Source organism: Rhincodon typus, chromosome 4 (genome assembly GCF_021869965.1).
Source record: "Rhincodon typus isolate 14 chromosome 4, sRhiTyp1.1, whole genome shotgun sequence".
Taxonomy (NCBI): domain Eukaryota; kingdom Metazoa; phylum Chordata; class Chondrichthyes; order Orectolobiformes; family Rhincodontidae; genus Rhincodon; species Rhincodon typus.
Window position 1 is genome coordinate 38,365,190 of NC_063335.1, and position 26,832 is coordinate 38,392,021.

Here is a 26,832-nt window from a genome sequence, read left to right on the forward strand (position 1 = left end):
GCCTGCTGTGTTCATCCAGCTCTGCACCTTGTTGTCTCTAATGGAAAGGGCATTCAGTTAAGTATTCAAACAGCAAAAGATGACAAGAGCAAATGTTTGGAAAGTCAAAAAATACATCAATTTGAAATTAAAGCATCAAAGAATGTAAAATGTAGTCAAATATTCTAAAATTCACAAGTGAAACTTTAGATGAGGACAATAACAGATACACACAATAAACTCAAAGACAATGACAACAAGATGGCCAAAATGATAAATATTTATTTTGTCTCAGTATTTACCAGGGAAATTAACATGGTGAGAGTGATATTAGAAGAGATCAAAAAAGTTATGAAGACAAATGAGACAGAGGAAAGATTATTAATAAATTAAATCAAACTTAAGAGGAGCAAACCCTGGTCCAGGTGCATTGCATCAACACATACTAGAACATGATGGGGCAATAAAGCAGAGGTAATATTAAGTATGTATGGAATATCACCAGAAAATGGAACAGTGCCTGATGAGTGGCAGACAGCTAATGTGATTCTTATATATGCACAAAAACAGATCAAGCTTAGGGAACTTCAGTTTAATGCTGAGGCTAAGTGGAATTGCTAATTAAACATGTATACCAGGTGCACAGCAATGTGGTTGACTCTTAACTGCCCTCTGGGCAACTAGGGATGGACAATAAATGCTGGCCTGTCCAACAATACCCACATCCTGTGAAAGAACAAAATAAATAGTAAAATATCTAAGAAATGAAAAGATGGATTAGTCGGCATGTCTGGTAAAAGGAAAGTTCAGACTTGACCAAAGCAACACAACAGTTCGGAGGAAGGGTCACTGGACCCGAAACGTTAACTGTTTTTTTCTTCACAGAGGCTGTCAGACCTGCTGAGCTTCTCCAACAACTGTGCTTTTGTTCCTGATTTACAGCATCCGCAGTTCTTTCGGTTTTTATTCAGACTTGACCAACCTTACCGAACAATTTAAAATAACAGATTGAATAAAGCTAATGCAGTAGTTGTAATATTTTAAGTTTCCAAAAAACCTCTGACAAGGCATTGCATGGTTGACCCAGAAGTGAGACTGAAGCACATGGAGCTGGGCACAGGGGACAGAATCGATATGAGTTGATCTGGAATTGAAAACATGATTTAAATATTTACCAGATCAGCAAATTGCCGGAAGTGGTATTCCACAAGAATCAAACTAGGATGACTCTTGTACACCATTTATGTAAACTATTTAGTCATGGTAATCAGAAATAGAATTTAAAAATGCATTCGTGGAGAAGCTCGAGGAGCATATGAGAAATTAACAGAAGGACATGCTTCTGAAGGTTAGCGAAAATGGGTGGGAGAAGGCTCACGTCGAACATAAAACACTAGCAAGGAACTATTTCTATGCTGTAAATACAGTGCAGTGCAGAGTTTGAGACTAGGGAAGATTATCTGTCTGAACTCTTGGTTGCAGATTGCAGATGGAGTATGTCATAGAAAAATGACAGGAGAAAGATGAACACAGCAATACTATTCCACAATTAGGTAAACAACGTCATATGTGGTCTAAGATAACAAGGTGTAGAGCTGGACGAACACAGCAGGCCAAGCAGCAACAGAGGAGCAGGAAAGCTGATGTTTCGGGCCTTGACCCTTGTTCAGAAAATTCCCAGATTTGTCATTCAAATGAATGGAATAGCGTTTTCATAGATCATAGAATCCCTACAGCGTGGAAACAGGCCCTTCGGCCCAACAAGTCCACACCAACCCTCAGACATCCCATCCAGGCCCATTCCCCTATAGCCCACCTAATCTACACATCCCTGAACACTACGGGCAATTTAGCATGGCCAATCCATCTAGCGTGCACATCTTTGGACTGTGGGAGGAAACCAGAGCACCTGGAGGAAACCCACGCTTACATGGGGAGAACGTGCAAACTCCACACAGGCAGTCACCGGGGGTGGAATCGAACCCGGGTTCCTGGTGCTGTGAGGCAGCAATGCTAACCAGTGAGCCACCGTTCTGCCCGTGTTCATTGTTTCCCAATTACAATCTGGTTGAAATCAACAACTAAATTGCAAGATTTAGCAATTTTACTACCATTATATACAACATCAATGCATTACGCGTATCTCAATAAAAGACTAGATAATTACATGCAAGTGTCTTATCAGGAAGATCACCTCCATTTGCACCCCATTGAACCACTTCGTAATTATACAATTTTTTCATTTGATCAACTCTCAGCCTTCAATTTTCTAAACAACAGAGGTTAAGGCTGTTCAGTAAGGATGAATGCACACTTTTCGTGGCCTTGGGCAAATAACTTGAAGTGGTAAAGATGTTCCATAACTTGAAATAGTTGCCTTAGCCTGTTTAATTCTGCTTACTGTAGTTCACGTTTACAGACCAATTGTTTGAGTATAATACAAAAGCAAAATACTGCACATGCAGTAAATCTGAAAGAAAACAGAATACTGGGAACACTCAGGTAACTTCTGGCAATAGGTCATGAACCTGAAATGCTAACTGTTTGTCTCTTCATAACTACTACCTGGCCTGCTGAGCATTGCCAACATTTCTGTTTTAATTATGAGTTTTCCTTTTCTGAAATCCAAATAATTACCATTTTCTTAGCTGCCTAGTGGCTACGGTATTTTTAGCCTTGATGACGTAGAGTCAGTGATAGATACCAAGCACTCCTTCTCCAATGGTACTGTGGGATAGACAGGGACCTCATATCTGTGTAATTACATGTATTATAGATGTTAAGAGTGATTGCATGTCAAAAAGTAGTTCCATTGGCTTCAAACCCTTTCGAGCGGTTCCAAGTTCATTAATTTAGCTGTTTGGTCCACTATCTATGCTTGCCAAAAAGATCTGAACAGCATAAGTTCACTCTTAAGCAGTTTGTTTTTATTTCAAAATTCCAGCATCTGCAATATTTTACTTTTGCATTAAGTTCAAATATTTGACATGCTAAAATGGTGAGAGTGAAAAAAAGCATAAATAACAATTTTAATTTATTGGGACATCTGTATCACTTCAAATATACATAACAGGACTCTAGGACATAAGTTTGGGCACTTCAAGTAAGCATCCCAAAAATTTTTAAACACAGTGAATGCTTTTGCCTCTTTCACAAACAATAAATTTCAGAACTGCACCACGTAACCGGTGTTGATGGTAGATGAACAGAGGTTGGCATTCTGCTTCCTCTCTGACAGTGAGAAGCAGAAAGAAATGTAGGAAGAACAGAAAGTGCTGGAGATGAATATACTAACAAGCATAGGCTACTCTCCTTTGAACCTGCTCCACCACTCAGATCATGGTCAACATGATTTTAACCTCACTACATCGAGCATATTCTTGATAATCTTTCAGCTTCGAGTAATCAAGAATCAATCTACCTGTGCCTTAAAAATGTTCAAAGATTCTGCGAGGGAGCTCTAAAGAGAACTAAGCAGATCCAGCAGCAAGTATGGAGAGACACAGTTAACATTGAGTCCAATATGGCTTCTTTAAAATTATGAATCATATTGGATTTGAAACATTAACGTTCTTTCTCCAAAGACGCTGCCAGACCTGTTGAGTTTCTAAAGCAGTTTACAAGTATTTTATTTCAGATCTTCAGCATTTGTAGTACTTTGCTTTTATTGGAAAGATATGAATCAGCTATTGTGAAATTGACAACAAACCTGTAAAATAACTTAGCAGTTGATGTAAATACATTCTTGCATGTTCCAATTACGTTGCTGTGATGATTCGTACTCCAGCTATAATCATGCGCCTTGACTTCCAAATTTTAGCCCCCCACCTTGGTTTCAGTGAGAAAAATAAAATTGTCTTGGCTGAGACTATACATATTTTAACAGTGCAAGAAAACATGGAGTATCATGTACAGTTTTCATCACTGTATTTGAGAGAGGATATACTGGCATTTGAGGCAACTCAAAAGAGATTCACTCTGCTGATTCCTGGGATGAAGAGGTTGACTTCTAGACAGAGGAGCTGGTCCTAAAGGAGTTAAGGCCTGGGACAGCTTAGTTCTGATCTTTTTACAATGGTAAGGCAAGCTTAAAAGTCCGTATGGCCTCTGCTGCTCCTATTTATGTTATTTACTAACATAGCCAATGCAAATGCTTTTTTTGTCTAGGGTTTACTCAAACCCTGAACATCTCTAGCAGCTGTGATGGATTTTGCTTACTTTCACCCTTCTCAGCAAGGCGAGATAGGTTCCCCGTCTCCCAGGATAGCATTAATATTGATTTGTTATGACAGTACAACTTTATTCATGCAAATACTGGATACAAGTCTGGAGGCCTTTTGGCAGAATGGTTAATCTCCCCGTCTCTTCAGCTAGAAGCAGGTTCAACTGAGTTCCAGTCCAGGACCTGATTACCAAAGGTGTTCAAAACACGGCCAAACAGGTTGTGCGCGCGAATTGTTTAGACACAGGTCAGTTGACAAGAGGTAAGAATGGCGAAGATTGCTGGTTTGCTACGTCGTGGAAAGATAACAGGGATGCTGACCAAATTTGAGGAGCTGCCATTTCTCAGGTCACCCTTACGTTGAAGCCCTCACCGTCACTAAACATATCCAAACTACAAAGTGGGTTAAAGCGTGCATTTTACCACAGTAGTTGGCACTCCCTGAGCGCACTGTAACACACCACCAACACCATACACTCGGTGCAAAAGTCGTGCCTCTAGCCTCCCTCTCTGCACCAGTCGCCATTTTGCCTCCCCTCGGCGAAAAAGGGCACGGTCCAGGAGAAACCCGAGCCGTGCGGCGTTGAAGTGTTAAAACACGATACCGGAGCCCACCACGGAACACTGACTGGGAGAAAAAATAACGATAATTTCTCCCGCACATCAACTCTCTAACTACCTTCTCGCTCGCTCCGACCCGCCGTCTCTCCGCCGACCGCCATTTTGTCTCCTCCTCCCGCCCCCGATGCACCGCCCGCGCGCAAGCTGCCGATCCCGCACTCACTCACTCACACACAACACAATAATAACATATATAAATATCTCAAACTTCAGGGTGCAATCAGAGGGGTGGGGGAACAAAAAAAAATGCCGCGAGGCCGACCTCCTAAAACAGCGATAAAGAACTCGGAGGCGGGTAAGTGGGCGACGTTTTATTCTAACATTTTTCTAACGAATTTAGTGTTGGAACAGGGAGAGGCTTGAGGCCTGCTGCGGCCGGGACCCCGGTCCCCGGTGATGAGGCCGGGGCGGGAGGGTAGCTCCTGTTGCTGGGGAGGGAGATGGCTGCAATATAGTCCCCGGATATTGTCCTCATATACACACACACACACATACTCTCACTCTCTCAGTCAGTCTGTGTGAGGGTGAGGAGGCGGAATGATATACCTATCTATCTATATCAATATGTAGTGTGTTTTTAAACCACCGCCGTCAACGGTTAAGAAAATTAATCCCCCCCCCCCCCCCCCCCCACCATTTCTATCGTTATTAATACTAATGAACACGCAGCCTTTGAAGGTTTGATCTAAGTGACTGAATGCCTAGCTTTTGTTTTTTTTTAAATGACAGTATTCGTGTTTAAAACAACATTAAAAAATGGCCGCGTTTGCAAACTAAAAAGAATTAAAGGAGAAAAAAAACTTCACGCAACAATGCTGAGTTTTTGTTTGTTGGTTTAACCTTAGGGACAAAACACAACCCTTCGCCCAAATCCTCACCTTGCAGAATTGCAGTCATTTCGTTCAGTGACTTGATTGCTTTATTTTTGTAAAATTCTTTTTGAAATAACAATTGTTACCCCCTCCGTTCTTCTCCTCCTCCCCCCTTTGTTTCAGAGAATTTAGTTTTATTTTGTAGGCTCTTTTTGAAATTGAGCAGATTCTTTTGTCTCCTTATACTTTTCTCCCTGCTGTTTTTTTTTTGCACAGCTTTAGTGTCCCCCTCGCAGTTCTGTCTTGTCATAAAATCACTGCACCTAATGGACAACAAAAGTTAACGGGGGAGTAAAATTTGCAAGATTTCTCTTAGAAAGTTATATTTTTGAGAAGTGCTTTCTGTTGATTTTTAAAATTTTTTTTAACTGTGCCCCGCATGGTTCATTCGTAATAAACGCCCATAACCAACTGTAAAAAATATATCTGGTTTATATACTCTCACATTACAGTTACTTGAAATTGAAATCATTAAATGCAAGTCAACACTAAACTTGTCATTGATTCCAAATAGAACAGTTAGTTGACTTGCTTTCATTGTGAACTTCTTTTTCCCCCCCACCTGTGTTTGGATTTGTTCTTGTACAGGACGGATTGAGATTTCACTTGGTTGCTGTAGACTTGATCTGTTATTAACGAAGGGTTGAAGCTAAGCTTGCAGTCTTTGTATTTAAACTTGACCCTGGCGTCTTTGCCCTGAAATTGCCCTACTTATTATTATAATTCCTCATCTAGAAGATGAAGTGAGGGGGGAAGCAGGAGCTCCTTCCTTTTTGTTTTGGAGCAAATGATTGTGTTTGAAACTTGCCTTTGTATTATAGTGGGTTTAGCATTTTATGTGAAAATAAAGAATGTTGGAAATGCTCAGCATCGTCTGAGGAGAAACAGAGTTAATGTTTGAAATAATTTAACATTTTGTAAGATTGAAACATTTGTTAAGATCAACAACCTAAAACATGTTGCCTGACCTGAGTAGTTTTGGCATGTTCTGTTTTTATTCCAGTTGCGATGAAAGGTGCCTGATATATATAACTCTGTATGTTAATCTCCATTTTTAAGAATTTGGATAGTCTATTTTTATGAAGGGATTTAAAAATTAACTGTCAGACTTTTTGGAGCCATACTTTTAAGTCAGTATCTATCTCCTGGAGTGTTAATTGAAGTTTATTTGTATTGGGGTATTTATGACTGGAGAGAGTAAATGTTAAGCCGCTAGTTTAGCAGAAGCAAGTTTTTGTTAACTTAGTTCGAAGTAGCCTTGACTAGGGTGAGAAGCAAGTATACTCACTTCCAGGAAAGGAGTTTATTTCAGATAATTAGTTACCTCCGTGAAAGCATGTTGCTGGTGAAGCTTCCAGATCAGGAATATTTGGTTAGAAAGAACTTTGCAGATTATTAAAAGCCTGACAAAGTTTAAGCTCTGAGAGTGTGAGTGATCAGGGGAAAGACCTAACTACTCGCAGGACCTGAACTAAGAAGAAGCAGTTAAGTCAAACCTAAAGATTTGATAGGAAATGGATTTTTCTGGATTTTTAAGTAACTTTAATATGATGGTGTTGGGAAGAAGATGAGCTTTTGATTTGCTGTGTGTTTTGAAATTTTTCTAACTGTGCTATATGTAGGTAGCTTTGTTTGTTTTGCTTAAGTTTATTATGCAAAATAAATAAAATTAATGCTCATTGTTAAAACTAAATCTGCAGTCTTGTTTGATAACTGCAGATGACTTTTTTTTTATTCATCATACCAGATTTCAATCTTGGATCTGACTTGTCCAATAGTAACGTCAGCTAGGACCATAACACAATATTTTGCTTTTGTATTAACATTTGATATGCTTGTGTTATGTAGTCATAGTCATACAGCATAGAAACAGGCCCTTTGGCCCACCATGTTTATGCTGACCAACAAACTACACAAATGCCATTTATCTGCACTTGATCCATAGACTACTGTGCACTGGTATTTTAAGTGCTTATCCAGGTGTTTCTTAAATTTTGCAAGAGTACTTGCCTCCGCCACCTACTCAGGCAGCTTGTTCCATATTTCTACCAGCCTCTGGGTTGAAAGAAAATTCTCAGATATCCTCTAAACTACTTGCCCCTTACCTTTAACTTATGCCATCTGGTCTTAGACACATCTGCCATGGGGAAAAGATTCTGACAATCTACTCTGCCTCTCATAATTTTATATACTTTAATCAGATCCCCTCTTCGCATCCTCTGTCCCAGCCCATCCAGGCTGCCCTCATAATAGAGACTTTTTATCCCAGGCGGCATCCTGGTGAATCTCCTGTGCACCCTCTCCAGTGCAGTCATATCCTTACGAAAGTGTGGTGACCAGAACTGCACATAGTATTCCATCTGTGGCTTAATCGATGTTTTATAAAGTTGTAACAAGACTTCTTTGCTCCTATATTCTATGCCCAGGCTAATGAAGGCAAGCATCCCATATGCCTTCTTCACCACCCTGCCCACCTGTGCTGACACCTTCAGGGATGTATGGACTTGTACACCAATGTCCTTTTTTCCCTCCATACTCTCTAGGGACCTACCATTTATTGTGTATATCCTTCCCTTATTAGATTTCCCAAAATGCATCCCCTCACACTTATTAAATTCCCATCTGCCATTATTCTCAATTTAACAGGTGTTCAATATCAGACTGTAGCCTGATTCCATCCTCCTCACTATTAACAATACCAACAAGTTTTGTGACTGCAAAATCACTCATTATAACTTTTACATTCACTTTCAAGTTGTTTCTGTACATAACAAATAGCAAGGGTCTTAGCACCGATCCCTATGGTACACCCCTGGCCACAGGCTTCCAATCACAGAGCTATCCCTCCATCATTACCCTTTGGCTCCTATTTGTAAGCTAGCCTTGGGTCCAGTTTGCCAACCTGCCTTGGATCCCATAGGCTCTTGTCTTTTGGACCAGTCTTCCATGTTGTTATCACATAATGAGCTGTTAATGTTGGATGGTAATCTATGGTAATAACACTGGAATAGTTCTAGGACGCTGTGATGGGGGCCATAAAATTGTATGTTCTTAAGTCACAATTCATGAGAATTGTTGCACAAATTATGAATTTCAGTTGTGCAGATAGATTTAAGAAATTGCAACGATTTTCTTGGCAAAGAGAACATGGGAACATTTGGTGGAGGTGTTCTGAATCATGAGTGGAGTTGACAATTGAAGGGGAGAAACTGACCTAACTGTTGGAATGATTGAGAGTAGGACGGCACAGATTTAAGAAGGGTCTAGGCCCAAAACGTCAGCTTTCCTGCTCCTCTGATGCTGCTTGGCCTGTTGTGTTCATCCAGCTCTACATCTTGTTATCTCAGATTCTCCAGCATCTGCAGCTCCTACTATCTCTGAAACAGATTTAAGGTAATTGTGACTGAAGCCAAGGAGACATGGAGAGATTTTTTTTCATGCATGAGAGTGGTTAGGATCTGGAATATGCAGCATATGAACATGATGGGGGCAGTCAATTGGTGCATTCAAGTGGGAATTAGATCTGAAAAGGAAGTATGCGCAGGGTTATGGAGATGAGCGGGGAGCTGGGTACATTGCATATTTGGAGAGCTGGTGCAAATATGATGGGCCAACTAAGTGCATCCTGTACTATAACAGTTGCGATATCTTCTATACTTTGTCAGTGCTTGTAAATTGCAAATAAGGGGTTTTATTATCTAATCCAATGTTAATTATTTTAGCCAGGTCTTTATTTATGCTGTACTTTCTGTATTATAGTAAAGTTAGAGGGTACTTCCATTAATGCTGACAGGGTCTTCTATGATTTTCTTCTCCAAAATGCATCCCCTCACACTTATTAAATTCCATCTGCCATTATTCTCAATTTAACAGGTGTTCAATATCAGACTGTAGCTTGATTCCATCCTCCTCACTATTAACAATACCAACAAGTTTTGTGAGGCTGCTAAATTAGCCAAAATCATTAGTATTGCCAAGAACTGTTTGTATCCCTTTTTCTAAAGTATGCTTTCAGAAAATGAAAATAGGATGCATTTTTCACCACTTATTGAATGAGAATGCCCTGTAAATTATTATGGTTATTTCAGAGTAAATCTCTGCAATGTATTTAGAATTTTAGATTTATGTGTAAAATCAATGTAGACATTATATTCAGCAAGATACAAATGGAGCAGTGAGAAAGAAGAAAATTGAAAGGTGCTCTGAAAGAGGTCTTCAAGATTATGGAAGGGGTTGATAGGTTAGACATAACGAAGATATTTCCAATTGTGCCAAAAACCAGAACCAGGAGCATGTAGTTGTAAATCCAGAAAGTTATTCAGAAGAAGCATTTTGAGCAAAGGGATACTTAAGTGTGGAACATGTAACCTGCCACAAAGTATAGTTGAGCCAACTAGTACAAGTACATTTTATTCACTTGGTAGTACAGAACTTGAGTATTTTTGAAAGAAAGGAGACTTGTTGATGAAGCTTTTCATCATGGAGCCATCAGGACATAGACAAGAATACTGCATTTGAAAAGGAGCATCCAGTTATACAGTATACTTGTACTCTATGAAAGGGATGCTGATTGGTTGGCAAGACAACTTTGATCAAAATTGTTCCCCATTCCTTTGTTTAATTCAAAAAATGTGCTGTGTCTGGACATATTCTTCTTTCCTGCAGAGCACAAGTCATGAGTATGAATATATATAGCTTCATGCAAGTGTAAATGAATAGCATTACAACCCCAATTGATAATCTTTAACTGTTAGCATAATTTCAGTACACTCAGAAATGGTCAGCAAGTACTATCAAATTAGAATCGCATCTAACATTGGATGTATTTTAAGGGAGAGCTGGGTAATGATCTGACTGTGGCTGAAGGATTGCAGCGTCGCTGTAATCCCACGACTGTGCTGGTTTTAACATAAAATGAAAAATGCTTTTTCCAATTGCCAAGATGACCAATTTGAATACGTTAATCACATTTGATTTAAAAAAGAATCAACTAGATTTTCTTCATAAACACAATTATGCATTTGTTATTGAAACAAAATATATTCATATGAAGTTGCAATAATTGTTAAACAGTCACAGCCCATAGTAGAAGGATAAGCATTCATATTATTATAAATGTCCTTAAACATAAGCTTGAAAGCATATGTACACCCTTCAGGAAAAGAGGAAGATGACTCCAGTTACCCTGCAGAGTTGACTTTCTGAACAAAAAAAGTGCTGTGGCCAATGAGTTATTCTCAAGGCAAAGGTAAAGTTGTGGGCATATTGGCATGTGTGGTCAAGTCCCTAATCACAAGCGGTTGTCTCTGAAGTTTTGTCAGCACAGCTTACTCAGAAAATATAATCTCAATGTGTTTCCTCAATCATACTTTTGAAAGAAAAAAAACAGGTTTCAATAGGGTTTTGTTTTCAGAAATGGGATAGATCAACTGGCCAGCTTATTTTGAGCAGGTTTCGCTCCAACTGAACCAGGAAAAAGTCCAAGCCAGTTGCTGTCCGAAACAGCCACAGCAGGGTCTGCGGCACAGCAAGCAGTTGTCATCAGTCATGTGATTTATAAGAAGTCTTGCTGAGAAAGACAAGGGCTTCAATGTTTACAGTGAATTTTCAATGGCCGCTTCTAAAGAAACCATCCCCGTATTTCCACAAGACTTGAAATGAATCTAATTTTCTACTATCCTTCAAAACTTAAGTCCTGTAAGCAATATTAAGCACAAAGTGTCTTCATAACTATAAATACAAACAGAAGAAATATGTAGGAGAACATGGTGGCAGGGTAGGTGAAGAAGGTTAGAACATGTAAGACTAATTCCATGGACATGGAACTATTGATTGGAGCATTACTACCAACATAACACATATAGCCTGCTTCTGTGCTGTATATACTGTACCTGCTATAGGCTTTCATAGCCATGAAAAGATGTACTGTCAGATTGATATGTCCTGAGTTTGGATTTTTGAAGTTGCTTCAATCTCTCCAGTTTTCCCTCTGTTTAGGCTACAGTACTTGCACATTGATTTGCCAAAGGAGATAAAATATTAGACAGGTACAGGTGTGCTGACAGGAGTCAAAAGTATCAATGCTCTGTTAGAACTTTAGCAATAATTAGAACTTTTGATGAAGTTATTATAAACTCTTCTCTTCCCTCAGTCTATACAATATTTTGGGATGACTTGTTTCAGAAAGGTGCACAAGCTCAAATAGACCAGAATTAAAAACACAAAATGCTGAAATAACTCAGCACATCAGACATCTAGAGAGAGAGCTGTAACCTAAACATATGTTTCTTGACTTGCTGAGCTTTTCCAGCACTTTCCTTTTACATTTCAGATTTTCTGAATCTGCAGAATTTTGCTTTTAAAGAGTTTTGAAAACTATAAGTTTGTCTTTGATTTTAAAAAAAAAAGTGAACCCTTTATTTTGGAATTGAGGAACAAAAGCTGTCTGATGGTCTGAAGACCTAGTTTGCTGTTCTGCATCATTTAGTTCTGGTGCAGTTCAGTGGCCATGTGTTGATGCAGAATGTTTTAGAGGAAATTAGGAAGAGGAGTCTATGCTTGTAGCATATGAAACAAGTGGCCTGACACTCTTTTTTAGATTTAGTTTGAATTTTTTTTATAGACTTGTGTGACATGGGCTTTGCTGGCTGGGCCAGCATTTATTGTTCATGATGAGTTGCCTGTGAGAAGGTGCTGTTGAGCTGCCTTCTTAAACTGCTGCAGTCCACGTGTAGGTAGACCCACAATGCCTTAATAGATTTTGGCCCCAAACTTCAGAGTAAAGAGTGAAAAGTGCAATTCTGACAAAGCAATCACAAGAGTGGTGCTTTTTATCATGCTTTTTAAAGGGAAACTGAATAATTGCCTGAAGGAAAAATAGATTGTGATGAGGAAAGAGGTTGAGCGGGTCTAGCTAAATTACTCTTTCAAAGAGCTGACATGGGCTGAATGACCATCTTCTGTAATCATTCTATGGTCCTATTGTCACCTATTACCTTCAAGATGGTGAAAAATGTGCCAATATGTTCAATATTTTCTGTTTTCGGTTGAGTTTTTAACTGAAGTCTAAGATCATATTCTACAATTGCTGCTCACCATTTTACCAATAATTTTAACAATAAGAAGGAGGCATGTGTTAAGTATAGACAACTGGGATCAAATGAATCCCTTGAAGAATATAAGGGATGTAGGGGCATTCTTAAAAGGGTAATCGGGAGGCCAATAAGTGGGTATGAAATAACTTTGTCTGCCAAGGCTATGGGTTATCCAAAGAGATTCTGTGAGTACATTGAGTGAAAGAGCAATTAGAGAGGCAATAGGCCCCTTTAAAGATCAATTAGATCACCTATGTGTGGAATCACAGGAGGCAGGAGATATATTAAATGAATATTTTGTCAGTTTTTACTGTGGAGGTGACATGGAGGCTAGGGAACTCAGGGAAATAAGTACTGATGTCTTGAAAACATTACAGAAGGGGCCTTAAAAAAACATAAAGGTGGATCATTCTCCGGAACCTGATCAAGTGTATCCCAGGATGTTATGGGAAGTTATGGAAGAAATTGTGGAACCCCTATCGGAGATATTTGTATCATTTACAGCCACGCATGATGATCTGGAGAATGGCTGATGATGTACTTTTGTTTAAGAAAGGCTGGAAGTTGAAGCCTGGGGACTTTGGACCGGTGGGCCTTCCATCAGTGAATTGTTGGAGGGGATTCTGAGGGAGACAATTTACATGCATTTTGAGAGGCAAGGACTGATTAGGGATAGTCAGCATGGCTTTGTGTCTCACAAACCTGATTGAGTTTTTTTGAGAATGTAACCAAAATGATTGACGAGGGCAGAGTGGTAGCCATTGCTACCTGCACTTTAGTAAAGCCTTTGACAAGGTTCTGCATGGTAAATTGATTAGTAAAGTTAGGTCACATGGGATTCAGAGAGAGCTTGCCAATTGGATACAAAATTGGCTTGATGGTAGGAGACAGAGGGTGGTGGTGGAGGGTTGTTATTTGGGTTGGAGGCCTGTGACCAGCGGTGATCTGCAGGGATCGGTGCTGGGACTGCAGTTGTTTGTCTCTAATATAAATGACTTGGATGAAAATTTCAGAGACATGATTAGTAAGTTTGCAGATGACACCAAAATTGGTGATATAGTCGAAGTGAAGAAAATTATCTAAGATTACAAAGAGATTTTGATCAATTGGGTCAATAGGCTGAGGAGTGGCAGATAGAGTTTAACTTGGATAAATGCGAGGTGTGGCATTTTGGTAAAACGAACAAGGGCAGGACTTATACATTTAATGGTAGGGCCCTGGGTGGTGTCGTCAAATAGAGAGACCTAGGGGTTCAGGTACATAGTTCTTTAAAAGTCGTGTTATAGGTATACAGGGTGTTTAAGAAGGAGTTTAACACACTTACCTTTATCGCTCAGACCATCGAGTACAGGAGTTGGGATGTCCTGTTGAGGCTGTATAGTATATTGGTGACGCCACTTTTGGAGCATTGTGTTCAGTTCTGGTACCCTGCTATAGGAAGGGTATTGTTAAAGTGGAGAGGGTTCAGAAAAAATTTACCAGGATATTGCTGGGACTGGAGAGTTTAGGTTATAAGGAAAAGTCGGATACGCTGGGACATTCCTCACTGGAGCACAGGAGTTTGAGGTCTGACTTTTATAGAGGTTTATAAAATCATGAGGGGCATAGGTAAGGTGAACAGCATAGGTCTTTTCCCTAGGGTGGGGGAGCTCAAAACTGGGAGCATATTTTTAAGGTGAGAGGAGAATGATTTAAAAGGGACCAGAGAGGTAACGTTTTCACACAGAGGGCGGTTTGTTTGTGGAATAAACTGCCAGAGGATGTGTTTGATGTAGGCTCAGTTACAACATTTAAAAGGCATTTGGGTACGTACATGAATAGGAAAGATTTAGAGTGATATAAGACAAATGTGGGCAAGTGGTTTGGGAAACTTGGTTGGCATGGACGAATTGGATTGAAGGGTCTGTTTTCGTGCTGTATGATTCTATAACCAACTAAAATGCAGTATCAGATTTAACTTTTGTTTCTTGGAGATATTGCTTCATTTGAATTAGTTTAGTGAAATAATTGCAAGGGTGAAATTTCTTTGTGAATTTCACACTGTAATTGAAAGGTCCAATTTCTTTCCTATGAATTGTTAATCATTTAGCAGGTACCGAAACTACTTGATATTTAAATAGTGCACTGGCAAAGAGTAGTAAGCCTATTTTGAATAGTAGGGGATTCTTCTTCAGTTTGTAAAAAAGGTATTTCATTAGTCTGTAGTTTTGCTGGTGCTCTCTTTTTGTCGTCTGTAATGTCCAGCAATCCCACTGTATTTTTCTGTCTGCTCACAGAAAACCACAGTGGATGCACTGTCCCCAGTGTAATCCTTACACACAACTTTTATTTTGCCGCCTCATTTGCATAACCATCCAAGCAGAAAATTTGACCAGGCCTCCTTGCGTGGGAAACAGCATTTGAAGCCAGATTACTTTCTATTATTTGCTATATGTGTTGCCACTTGTATTTCTGTCCTCTTGGCTGCTTCCCTGCAGTTCTTGGCTGCTTCCTTTCATATGGGTTTAATCTCTCTGAGCACAGACATAAATAACCCTAAGGAAGTGAATTGAAGAAAAATATGTTTACTTAGGGTGGTAGGATGTGGCAAAAGAGACGAAAAGCGCTATTTCAGTCACAAGTAGGAGAATTAAAATGAATAGTATAGGTCATTAAAAGAATTCCAGAGAGTTAAGAGCAGATGGGCAAATAGTTTTCTTGTAAGATGTTCTTATTTTTTGTTCTCCGATTCTCCTGCTTGCAGGATGCATTGGTGGAGTATTGCAGTTCTTTCACTGAAGCATCTCTGAAGTGCTTGTTTAAAAGCATTGTAAATTAGTTTGAATGTATGTTACACTGTACAAAAACTGCTTTTTAACTGGCTTTCTATATAAAGACATAATTTTGTAACAGTACATTTGTTAATTGGCAAAAGGTAATTGTCATTTCATGTGTGGTCATAATTTGCATTTGTATTGTGATTTTACTGTAGAAAAGTGGCGAGATGCTTCATAGGTGCAAATTAAAAAAAAAAGTTGATTTTTCAGACCAAAGCTTAACATACTAGGAAGTATGACCCAAAGCTACATCAAAGAGATAATCAGAAGGAAGTGAATTCCAGAGTGTGGGGTCTTTGACAACTGAAGATACAGCTACTAGTGCTGAGACGAAGGAATGAACACAATGTTCTGGAGTTATGAGTGAACGGTTTGGGATTGTGGAATTGATGGAGCTCAGAGGTTGAATTTAACTTTGAGGATGAAAATGTAAAATTTGAGATGTGAGACTAGGAGCCATTGCTGATCAACAGAGGCTGGGGTGATAGGTAAATTTGATGCAGTAAAGGAAATGAGCAAAAGATTTTTGGATGAACTAAGTTTTTCAACAGACAAGAAGAGAGTGGCCAGATACTGCGACGTGAGGAAGCGAGACTTAAAAACTGGTCAAGGTGTTGTATTTAATAAGGAACTTGCAGTTTTTCGAGGGAGTCCCTAAGTGCATACACTCAGCAGCTCAAGGCATGACTGCAGAGGGTGGATTCGAGGAAGGGGTGATGCACTGTGCTGAAGTAGGAGAGACAGAGTTTTCAGTGTAGCTGGGGTGTAGGTGGGAATACGAGCAAGGGAGAAATTTGTAAAGATGAAGAAGTTTGAGCCCATGAAGGCAGAAATTGAATAGAAAAGCGAGAAGTACAGTTTTTTTTTGTGAAAGGGAGCTGAAGTTGAACGCGATTTAGTGTAAACCTGGGCAGGCAGGACTTATTGCAAGATAGAATATTGGCAGCACTGTTTGAATGAGCAAAACTTTAGAGGGTGAAAGATAGCAAGGTATTCGGCCAGGTGTTAAGATTGTTGAGTTTAAAGGTGACAAAAGGTTTTGTGTCTGATGAGTTTGAGATTGGGGGATGGCTTGAAAGTGGGACTAGGTGGTTTATGTGATTGAGAGAATATAGGGTAGGAGGGTGTCAACACACATTGTTCCCAATCTTCATGTCTGAACAGACCACACAAGAATGAAGTTTTGAAATTCTGCCTAAGGAAGTTTTAAAATTTAACCACAAAGTGTGTAGTTGCATTGGTTTGACATAGCCACATAGCACCATAATCATCATAATTTGGATGTTTTTGGGAATAAACTTGTACGCAGAAAGGACAAGAAATGATCAACTAGCACAAATATGCAGTTGTGCAGCAAAGAATGATGCCGTCTACTTGCACCATCAACACACCACTTCCTCCTCTAGGATATGTAGTCAAAACCTTATGACAAATTAGGGGAGCATGTTCTCATAGGACTTCTCCAACTTCAAGAAAGCTGAAAGAATTTTAGTCAGTTTCATCTAGTTTTTATAATTCAACATGTCTTTGCAGGAACACATCCAGCTCTCTTTTTTTTTTAAATTTGCCTATAGTAAAGCCTTATCGTTCATTGTAGCAGAGGTCATTGATTCTGAGAAGTGCTGATGATCTGTTGTAATTTACAAAAGATAATTAGGTTGTGTTTTGAAGTTTGCAAATATTTTAAAAAGCATCTGCAGTTCTTTTACTTGTTTTGGTGGGTAGATATTTTAAGTTCCACTTGGAAAAGGAATTAAGCATGTTTTATTTCAAAAATGCGCTGTTATTACAATTTACATTAAAGCTGAAAAAGATGGAGGATTCAGCAACATTTTTCTAAATGTTCAGTTCTTCAAATGATGTCTTAAAGCTTTGACATTGCTTGTTTATTTTTTACATTAATTTGGAACATCATTAATATAAGATTTAGGTTCCATTTCTTCAATTCAATCCAAATTTTGATTTTTATTTTTGTTGATGAATCTGACCAACCATGAGGTGGTTAACCACTGTTCTGCCCTCTCTGGGTCATGGTACTGCATTTCCTTGGCCGGACCGCTTTCTTCGCGTATGTGTAATGTTTATGATTCTGTTTTTCAAAAATTCTTCAGCTAAATGCTTTAGCTGATAAAGATTAATACAAGAGGAAGCAACTTCCTTTACTTTAACAAAAAGGTGCATGAGTTTGACTGAATCTAGTGCCACTTCCCTTAGTTCAGATCAGTTTGCTGGCTGGGTTGTGAAAATGCAAACCACTTTTGAAAGATTTACTGTAGATGAACAGTTGTTTGTATTAATTTTTTTTTGCCAACTCTTTACTTTTGAAGATATAACATTACAATACAGGTTAAAACATCTCAGACAGATCCATTTAGGCAAGTGGCATCTTACTGTTACCTTTGAGCTCTCTGAGGCCGAATTGCATTAATACATGCTTCTCTGCAAACAGACTTTGAAACAGGATGCTGTCATATAACAACTTCTAATGTAGAAAAATGTGTCAAAGTGCTTTCCATGTGTGTAATTATTTAAAAAAAACACATGGGGCAGAGGTTCAGTGTGAATGGAGTGTACAAAGGATGATAACGCTGAAGAAGATTAGATGATTAGATGCATGAAAGGATTTTAAACATTTTTTTTTACATTTTGAGTAGTTGAGCCTGGGAGCCATTGCAGGTCATGAGGGCTAGTGTTTTAAAAGCTTGGTCAAAGTTAAATTCTGACCAGCAAAGTTTTCGATGAGCTGATGTTTATGTAAGCAGGAGAAAACCATTAAATCCAGAAGTAGTGGAGATGTGAACGAAAATTTTCAGTAGCCAGTGGACGGAGGCAGGTGGTTAACTAGGTGGAAATAGATGGTCGATCTCAGCTCAATTCAAGATCAAACAGGACCCCTGAGATTGCCAGCTATCTGGTACAGACTAAGTCAGTTGCCAGAGATGAGGTTGTGGTTTGTAGGAGCCTTAGTCTTTATTGTGATTAGCTGGAGGAAATTATCCAAGTTCATCCAAGACTGGAGTGCTGGTCAGGATGAAAGGGTGTACAGTTCAAATGGAAACTGATAGATTTTCAGATGATATTGGCAAGAGGCTACATGTAGATTGAATTAATCGATTTATTGTCACGTATACTTGTTACATGTATTTTTTTAAAAAATACAGTGAAAAATGTTTAATGTCGCCACTCTCTGGCACCATCTTAAAACACAGAAAATAAACTAAGACATTAATATAAAGGTAGAAAATAAATGAAGTTAAAAGTTCAACATTACAGTTGTTCTTGTTAAGTGCTTAGCCATGGGCCTGGATCTAGGCTCTTCCATCCCAGTGCTGAGACCAACACCAGCACAAAACCTGAGATCCTTTGCTGCACGTCCAGTGCTGGAACACAGTTGCCATTCTTTGATGCCATCTTGCCTCCACCAATACTGTTGCCATAAGTCTACGCTGGGCGGATCTCAGCAATGCAGCTGCTGCTGAAGCTGTCAGGTCCTGAACTGGACTTGAACATGATGATGGGCCCACCGTGCCGAAGCAGCCCCCACTGATGCTGCCGGGTCTTACACTGGCCACTGGACCCAAACTCGCCTTCCTCTGTCACTGCTGGGACTGCAGGCTCATTGAGGAGGGATCTGAAGCCGAATCCATTTACGGGCAGGTTGATCAGAGTTGGAAGAGAAACCATATCTAGATTACAATTGGATACATGAGTGAAACCAATGAGAGCAATCACCCTGCAGCACACGATAGATAAAGCACTTTAGACTAACCTGCTGCGATTGAACATGTCAGATAGTCAAGAAGAAATCATCCACTGAATACCAGGTGGAGAATGTTGTTCATTACTCGTAAAGCTGCTTTAGTGTTGGGCAGGTGGGCACCTGATTGGGGCTATGGGACAAATGAGTATGGATCTGGAAGGCACCTACACTTTCATTGGGTTTGGTGAAAAACTGGAAGTTGTAAATTGGGTATATTTGTAACTGCAGAGGGTCTAAGGATGGGATCTTTTGTAGACAGTTGGCAGTGTTATAAATTTTAAAAGGATGGTGAATGAGGCCTTTTGTCATGCTAGATAACATGGGAGTTAAGTAGAAAGGTTTGGTGCTCAGCTGTTCACTGCAAATGAAGTATAGGAAGCAGGAACTTGATGCCCCAGCCAACGTAACTTTGGAGAGTACAATGTAAGATGGGGATTTGGGTCTGTGGGTCCAAAAGTAGGATTTTGGGAAAAAGGAAAGGAAGAGACAGATAAGTCACATAAATCATTATTTTTGTGACAGAGATGTCCAGCACCTCTTTGACATGTTATGAAACACATTTGTGGCAGAATAGGTGGGACTTCAACTCCAGTCTGCTGGCCCTGAGGCAGGGACACTACTACTGGCCCACAAGATCTTCAGTAGCTCTTTGAACCTGCTTTCAGTGACTGGTTACAGATGGTGAAAATAAGCAGCAAGGGATAATCTTTTGTTCATAGTGATCCGGTAGTAGTTAAATAAAACAAAGAATTGCAGATGCTGGAGATCTGAAATCAATAAAAGCAGAAATTATTAGGGAAGCAGGCCTGACAACATCTATGGAGAGAAAACAGAATTAATGTTTCAAGGCCAGTGACCCTTTTTCAGAAGTGATAGCAGCTAAGAAAAGTATTTGTGCTGATGATGGGGAGTGGCGGGGGGAAAGAGTGAGCAGATAGATGGAAACAAAGCCAAGAGAGAGAACAAACTGGTAAACAGACAAAGGGATTGATGTTAGTAAACCAGGGAAGAAGATAAGCCAGATGAGTGAGAATGGGGAGTTAATAGTTGAAAATGGTTGACTGTACTGAAAGCAGTCGATTTCATGACAGGATTTTGGGCGGCGTGTTGGAGTGATAGGCAGCTGGAAGCTTGGTTATTTTTACCTTGGAGTAGTTGTATGTTTTGGCAAAAGTTTATCAAATAGGCTGTAGTATAGCATTCAACTTGATTTCCTAAATCATTTGGTAAGCCTTCTGTGAAATTTGAGAAATATTTAAGTAGTTGGATTTTTAGTTACTAGAACTCAGTTTGCAAAGGAGTTATTTCCAGAAAATGGGACTGCTGATCAGATGAAATACAAGAAATTGGAATGATGTTGTGGGGACCTTGCGATTTATGGCAGCTATTTTTATGAATCATATGAAGGACCCCAAAGAAAGATACTGGAGGTATTTTTAATGGATTTGTCTCCAACAATGATGGTAGGAGCCTTGAGGGGTAAGTACTTTTATTTCAGAGTTGTTGCTGGATGGCTATTCACTCATTTTAGCTCTCCTATTCATGACACACACACTTCATGAAGGCACTGACTTAGTTCCACATGTATTGTTGTGCAATGGTACTTTCCTCAAATCTGTTTTTCATGTTAACCTAGATATTTATTGGTAGCTATTCAGTTCTGAGGAAGGGTCACCGGACCCGAAATGTTAACTCAGATTTTCTCTTCACAGATGCTGCCAGACTTGCTAACCTTTTCAGCAACTTCTGTTTTTGTTCTTGCTTCTTTAATTGTTGATTTCCCGATATGTGAAGTTTCTTGAAAACTCACTGGATAATGACCCTCATGCAAGTGCTGTTTATTTCTTCTGTCCATATCCTACCTGTACAAATAAGTTGTACAGTTGCTGTGAAATTTAGTTACAACTGGTTAACTGTGTGTGATGCTTTTAGTTTTAATGTTTTATTCAAGGAGAATGTTAATTTAAAAGGAAAAAGGATTGAGCTTTCAGAAAACTAAGGTAAATCTGAGCAGAATTGTAGCTTTGCCTTTTTCACAGGACCACACAAGTTGTTCTTAATCATTATATTGTAAACAAATCAAATGTCAGCATTTTTATGATGTAACCTTAAGAGCTTTGCTTGCTTTAATGTTATACACAAGAAATGGTCAAAAGAGTAGTGATCCTGTTTGATAGAATCATACGGCACCAAAAGTAGCCATGTGCCCCTTGTACCTGTACTGGATCTTTGGCAAAGGTGTCCAGTTAATCAATTATCTACTCATTACGCTGCTTCATAAATGACTTCAGATTCTCTGTTCTTTCTGCCTGTATTTTTTTGTACAGCATTTGACATTTGTAATAAATATATTTTTGATGAGCCTTGATCTTAAATCAGCAGTAGTTTGTTTGGGTGCACTCATATCTGAATCAGAAGATTCTGGGTTGAAGTCCCACTCCAGGGCTTGAGCACAGAAATCGTGAGTGACACTTGTGTGAGTGAATATTGCATTGTGGAATGAGTGCTTGATTGGATGGAATGTACGGGGACAGGGGCAGGGTCAGGGGGAGGGGTCTTTGCTATTTGTTGTTTTGCATTTACCCTCCTTTTTTAGGGAAGAATTTTTGGTTTTCATTCAACTTTTTCATGCTTGCGTCGTTATTTTGGTGTGTTGCCAGAAACATCTTCATTAATTCTTATGGGAGATTTTTTTTTGTTTTTCATTCCTTTGCTCTTTGTCAGATTTTTCTGAAACAAATCTCCCATGTATCAAAAGAACCCCCTGTATAATATCCCATGGCATTATTGTGAAGAAGAGCACAAGAGCTAAGCCTGGTGTCCTGTCCAATAATATCCTTCAATCAACATCACAGGAAAAAAGAAGCAGATTATCTGGTTGTTATCATGTTGGTGTTTGTGGGAATTTGCTAAACACAAATTAGCTGCAGTGTTTCCAATATTTGAACAGTGACTACACTTTTAAAAAGTACTTCATTAATTATAAAGCGCTTTGAAATATCCCTTGGTTGTGAAAAACGCTGTTTTTATTTGTTAATTGACCATTTTAGGGCCTCAATTGACAGCAGGGCTGGATAAGGCTTGAAGGTTGAACTCGTGCCTTGCTGCCCAAAATTTAACTCCTTTGGTAGCGAGTAGGTATCTCACTGATCCCAATCTTCCTGATTGTCTTCCCCTCCCACCACCTACTCGCCACTTTTTAGAAGGAAAGGATCTGCTTCTCTTGTCAATCACCCCTACCTAGAGAAAAGAACTCCAGTCTCTCCCTCATTTGAGGTACATTCACTCATTTTCAAAAAAAAAAGTTTTATTATGCCAATTTGTTAAACAAAGAGTTGGATTTTCACCTCTCGTTTGGGTGGGAGGGGTAGATGCATCATGTAAATGAGGACAATCCTTTGAGTGTTCAAACTGCACCCATAAATATATGTTTTCTGAGCAATTCAGAGAAACTTTGAAACATTCAGTAATTTCTCATGCATTCAGTTGGGCATTGTGGAGTCTACATTGGCATGAATCACACCACCCACATGGATTCAATACCTTGCTTATGCTGAATATCTTAATGGTTTTTGTACCTGCTGATTGTGATTGGTTTCAGTCGGTTACAAGAGTTCTAACACAATGACTAAGTAAATCTAGGTTAGATTACATAAAATCATCTCAAGCGGATAATTAAGTCTAGTAACGCGAGACTGACTGGTTCCTGTTAGCTCACAGGTTCTGGGACAATAATACAGAAATAATCCCATCCATGTTGATACCTTTTCATCCGTTTGGATGGTGATAACATAATCTCAGCTGACAATCCCAGTGCAGTACACAGGGAGTGCTGCACAAAGCGGCCATGTTTTTAATGAGATGTTAACTGAAGGCCCTATCTGCCCCCGTAGTTGAGTGTAAAAGTCTTAGTACTATTTTCAGAAAGAGCAGAGCAGCTCTCCCTGGTGTCCTGGCCAATATTTATCCCTCAACCAAAATCACTAAATGGATTATTTGCTTGTTTATCACATTGCTGTTTGTAGAAATCTGCTATGTTGGCAGCTACACTTCATATGTTACATTATTACAAGAGCTTTTGTATGTCTTGTCCTTGTGAACTATTAAAAGGTAGGAGTGACAGGGCAATTGTACTAGTAACTAATACTGGGTGTAGAATGACAGTGATACTAACGAGAGATAGGATCTTCCTGTCCTATGATGGGATATTCCAATTCACAATGAGCGATGGAAAGTAACTACGTTTGAAGTTGGGGCTCCTCAGAAAAAACATAGAGGTGACTTAAGAGAACGTTAAAATTCCAGAATTGTTTAATTGGATAGGTGTAAAGAAAATATTTCCACATATTTTGCTCATGGTAATTTAAAAAATCTGTCTTGTGCTTGGCATGCATGAGAACTTTTAGGTTGCTACCTGACTTCATAGATTAGGACGAGTTTTGCTTCTGACCATGCAGCAGCAAAAATCAGATTCATGCTGTCAAAGAAATGTTAAAATGTGTTTCAAAATGAGAGAATTGTCCAATACACTAAATGTAGAGAAGCAAACCAGGTTAATTGTATTCCATCAATTGCTTGATTCTTCCTATGCATCTTCTTGTCCCTTTCCAGTTGATGGCATAACCACAGTTATCACTTGGAACAAACCTCCTGCATTGTTAAATACGTCAATGCCTGGCAGATCAGTTCTATCAGCCAGTGTTATGGTTCCTAAGCCAGAGATTTCTCTCCAATTTGTTTTTCAACTTTGAAATGCTTCAAGTAATGAAAGTATGGAACTAGAGGCAAGCAATGCAAATTATTTGATGTTACCTATATTCTTTCAGGTACGTACTTCACAGATGACAAACCCATTCGCACATGGTTAACTGTGGAAGAGTGGTAAACTCTTGCGTCTGAGTCAAGTGTTTCAATGTTTCATATCTATACAAGAGATTTGAGCACACAGTCTAATGTGACACTGAATCCATTGTAGTATTGAGGGAATGCTGCCTTGTTAGAAAAGCTTTGTTTTGCATAAGATTTTAAACTATTTACCCTCTTGAGTGGACAGAGAAGATTCCACGAAATTGTTTTTGAAGAATAGGCCAAAACCCAGGATAAAGGCAGAATATCTGGTCAGTGTCACACTGACTGGGAAAGAGCTATTTTAAAACTGGCTATTGTGAGTCCTATATTACTGCAGTGGCCCTAATTAGGGAAAGTGCACTCAGTTGGTTTACTTAAGACATCCCTACTCTGAACTGAATTCCTCTTGCAATCAAAGCCAGTATACCATTTGCCTTCCTAATTGCTCAGTGTACCTGCCTGTCTACTGTCACTGACTGGTGTACAAGGACACCGGATTCCTTTGTACAACCACATCTCCCAATATATCACCATTTAAATAGTACTCTTCCTTTCTGTTGTTCACACCGAAGTGTATAACTTCACATTTCGCCACGCTGTATTGCATCTGCCATGTGTTTGCTTGTGCACTCACTCAACTTGTCTAAATCACCTTGAAACCTCAATGCCACCTCCATACTGCTGCTGAGTTTATCTTGCATACAGACTTGGAAATGTTATGTTTGTTGTCAGTAATGGACATCATGAATAGCTGGGGTTCAATCACTGATTGTTGTGATACCCCCATTATTCACAGCCTGCAACTTGGGGGAGAAAAAAAACCATTCATTCCTACTCCCTTAGTCATTATAAGATCAGTATTGGGGATGTTTGCCAATGAGTACACAGTGTTCAGCACCATCCATGAGTCCTTACTTACTGAAGCAGTCAATGTTCAAAAGCAACAAGGTCTGGTCCATATCCAGGCTTGGACTGACAATTGGCAAGTAATGTGAACACCATGCAAATGCTAGGCAATGACCATCTCCAATAAGAGACAATCTAACCACCATCCCTTGATATTCAACAGTGTTACTAGCACTCAATCCCTCACTATTAACATCCATTGCAGGGGGGGGGGTTACCATTGACCAGAAACTCAACTGGATTTGCCACATAAGCGCAGTGGCTACAAAAGCAGGTTAGAGGCTAGGCGAGTAACTCACTTCCTGACTCCCAAAAGGCTGCCCACTATCTACAAGGCACAAGTCAGGAGTGTGATGGAATACTCCCCACTTCCTGGGATAAGTGCAGCTTCAACAACACTGAAGAAGCTAGACACTGATTAGGCCACTTTTGGAATACTGGGTTCACTTCTGGTCTCCCTGCTATAGGGAGGAATTTGTGAACCTTGAAAGGATTCAGAAAAGATCCACAAGGATGTTGCCAGGGTTAGAGCATTTGAGCAATAGGGAGAGGCCGACTAGGCTGGGGCTATTTTCCCTGGAGTGTCGGAGGCTGAGGGGTGACTTTACAGAATCATGAGGGCATGGATAGGTTGACTAGCTAAGGACTTTTTCCCAGAGTCTAAAACTAGAGGGCATAGGTTCAAGGTGAGAGGGGAAAGATTTGAAAGGGACCTGAGAGGCAACTTTTTCACGCAGAGGGTGTGTGTGTATGGAATGAGCTGCCAGAGGAAGTGGTGGAGGCTGGTACAATTACAACATTTAAAAGGCATCTGGATGGGTATATGAATAGGAAGGATTTAGGTGTATATGGGCCAAATGCTGGCAAATGAAACTATATTAATTTAGGATATCTGGTTGGCATGGGCGAATTGGACTGAAGGGTCTGTTTCCATGCTGTTCAGCTCTGACCATCCAGGGAAAAGCAATCCGCTTGACTGGCACCATGTCTACAAGCATCCACCACTGACACTCAATAGCAGCAGTGTGTAATATCTACAAGGTGCACTGCAGAAATTCACCAAAGATACTTAGACAACATCTTCCAAATGCGTGACCACTTCCATCTAGAGGGACAATTGCAGCAGATACATCAGAATTGCAGAACATCACCACCTGCAAGTTCCCCTCCAGGCCACTCACCATGCTGACTAGGAAATTTATTGCTGTTCCTTCACTGTCGCTGGGTCAAAATCCTGGAATTCCCACCCATGGGTATTGTGGGTCAACCAGAGCTCGTGGACTGTATTGGTTCAAAAATGCAGCTCACCACCACCTTCTCATGGGCAGTTAGGAATAGGCAATCAATACTGGCCCTGCCAGCGATGTTCACATCCCATGAGTGCATCTTAAAAATATTTTTAGATCCATACCACATACATTTTCTGTGCCAATAACCTCTTATGAGGAAAATTCTAATAAAGCACATCCACTGTTTTTTACCATTCTACTAGTTACATTATCCAACACGCCAAAAGGTTTATTAAGCATGATTTGCCATTCGTAAACCCTTGCTGGCTTTGTCCAGTCCCATTAATGCTTTCCAAATGTTTTGTTATTACGTCTTTTATTATAGACTCAGGCACTTTCTCCCTACTAATGTTCAGCTAACTGGTCTGTATTTGTAACTCTTTTTTTTCTCCCTCCTTTTATAAATGGTGAGTCTACATTTCACA

At 39.6% G+C, this 26,832-nt stretch overlaps 1 protein-coding gene across 7 annotated transcripts in view; it reads left to right on the forward strand.

Annotated features, from left to right (window-relative positions):
- Positions 1-4,937: 4,937 nt before the first annotated feature.
- The window catches only part of LOC109916896 (zinc finger protein 236), a 141,063-nt gene continuing 119,168 nt past the window's right edge, over positions 4,938-26,832 (forward strand). For all 7 annotated transcript variants that reach the window (XM_048595669.1, XM_048595670.1, XM_048595674.1 and 4 more), the window contains exon 1: positions 4,938-5,117. In XM_048595669.1, coding sequence (XP_048451626.1) covers positions 5,069-5,117 — 49 coding nt within the window. In that variant the 5' untranslated portion in view covers positions 4,938-5,068. The remainder of the gene's footprint in view (positions 5,118-26,832) is intronic.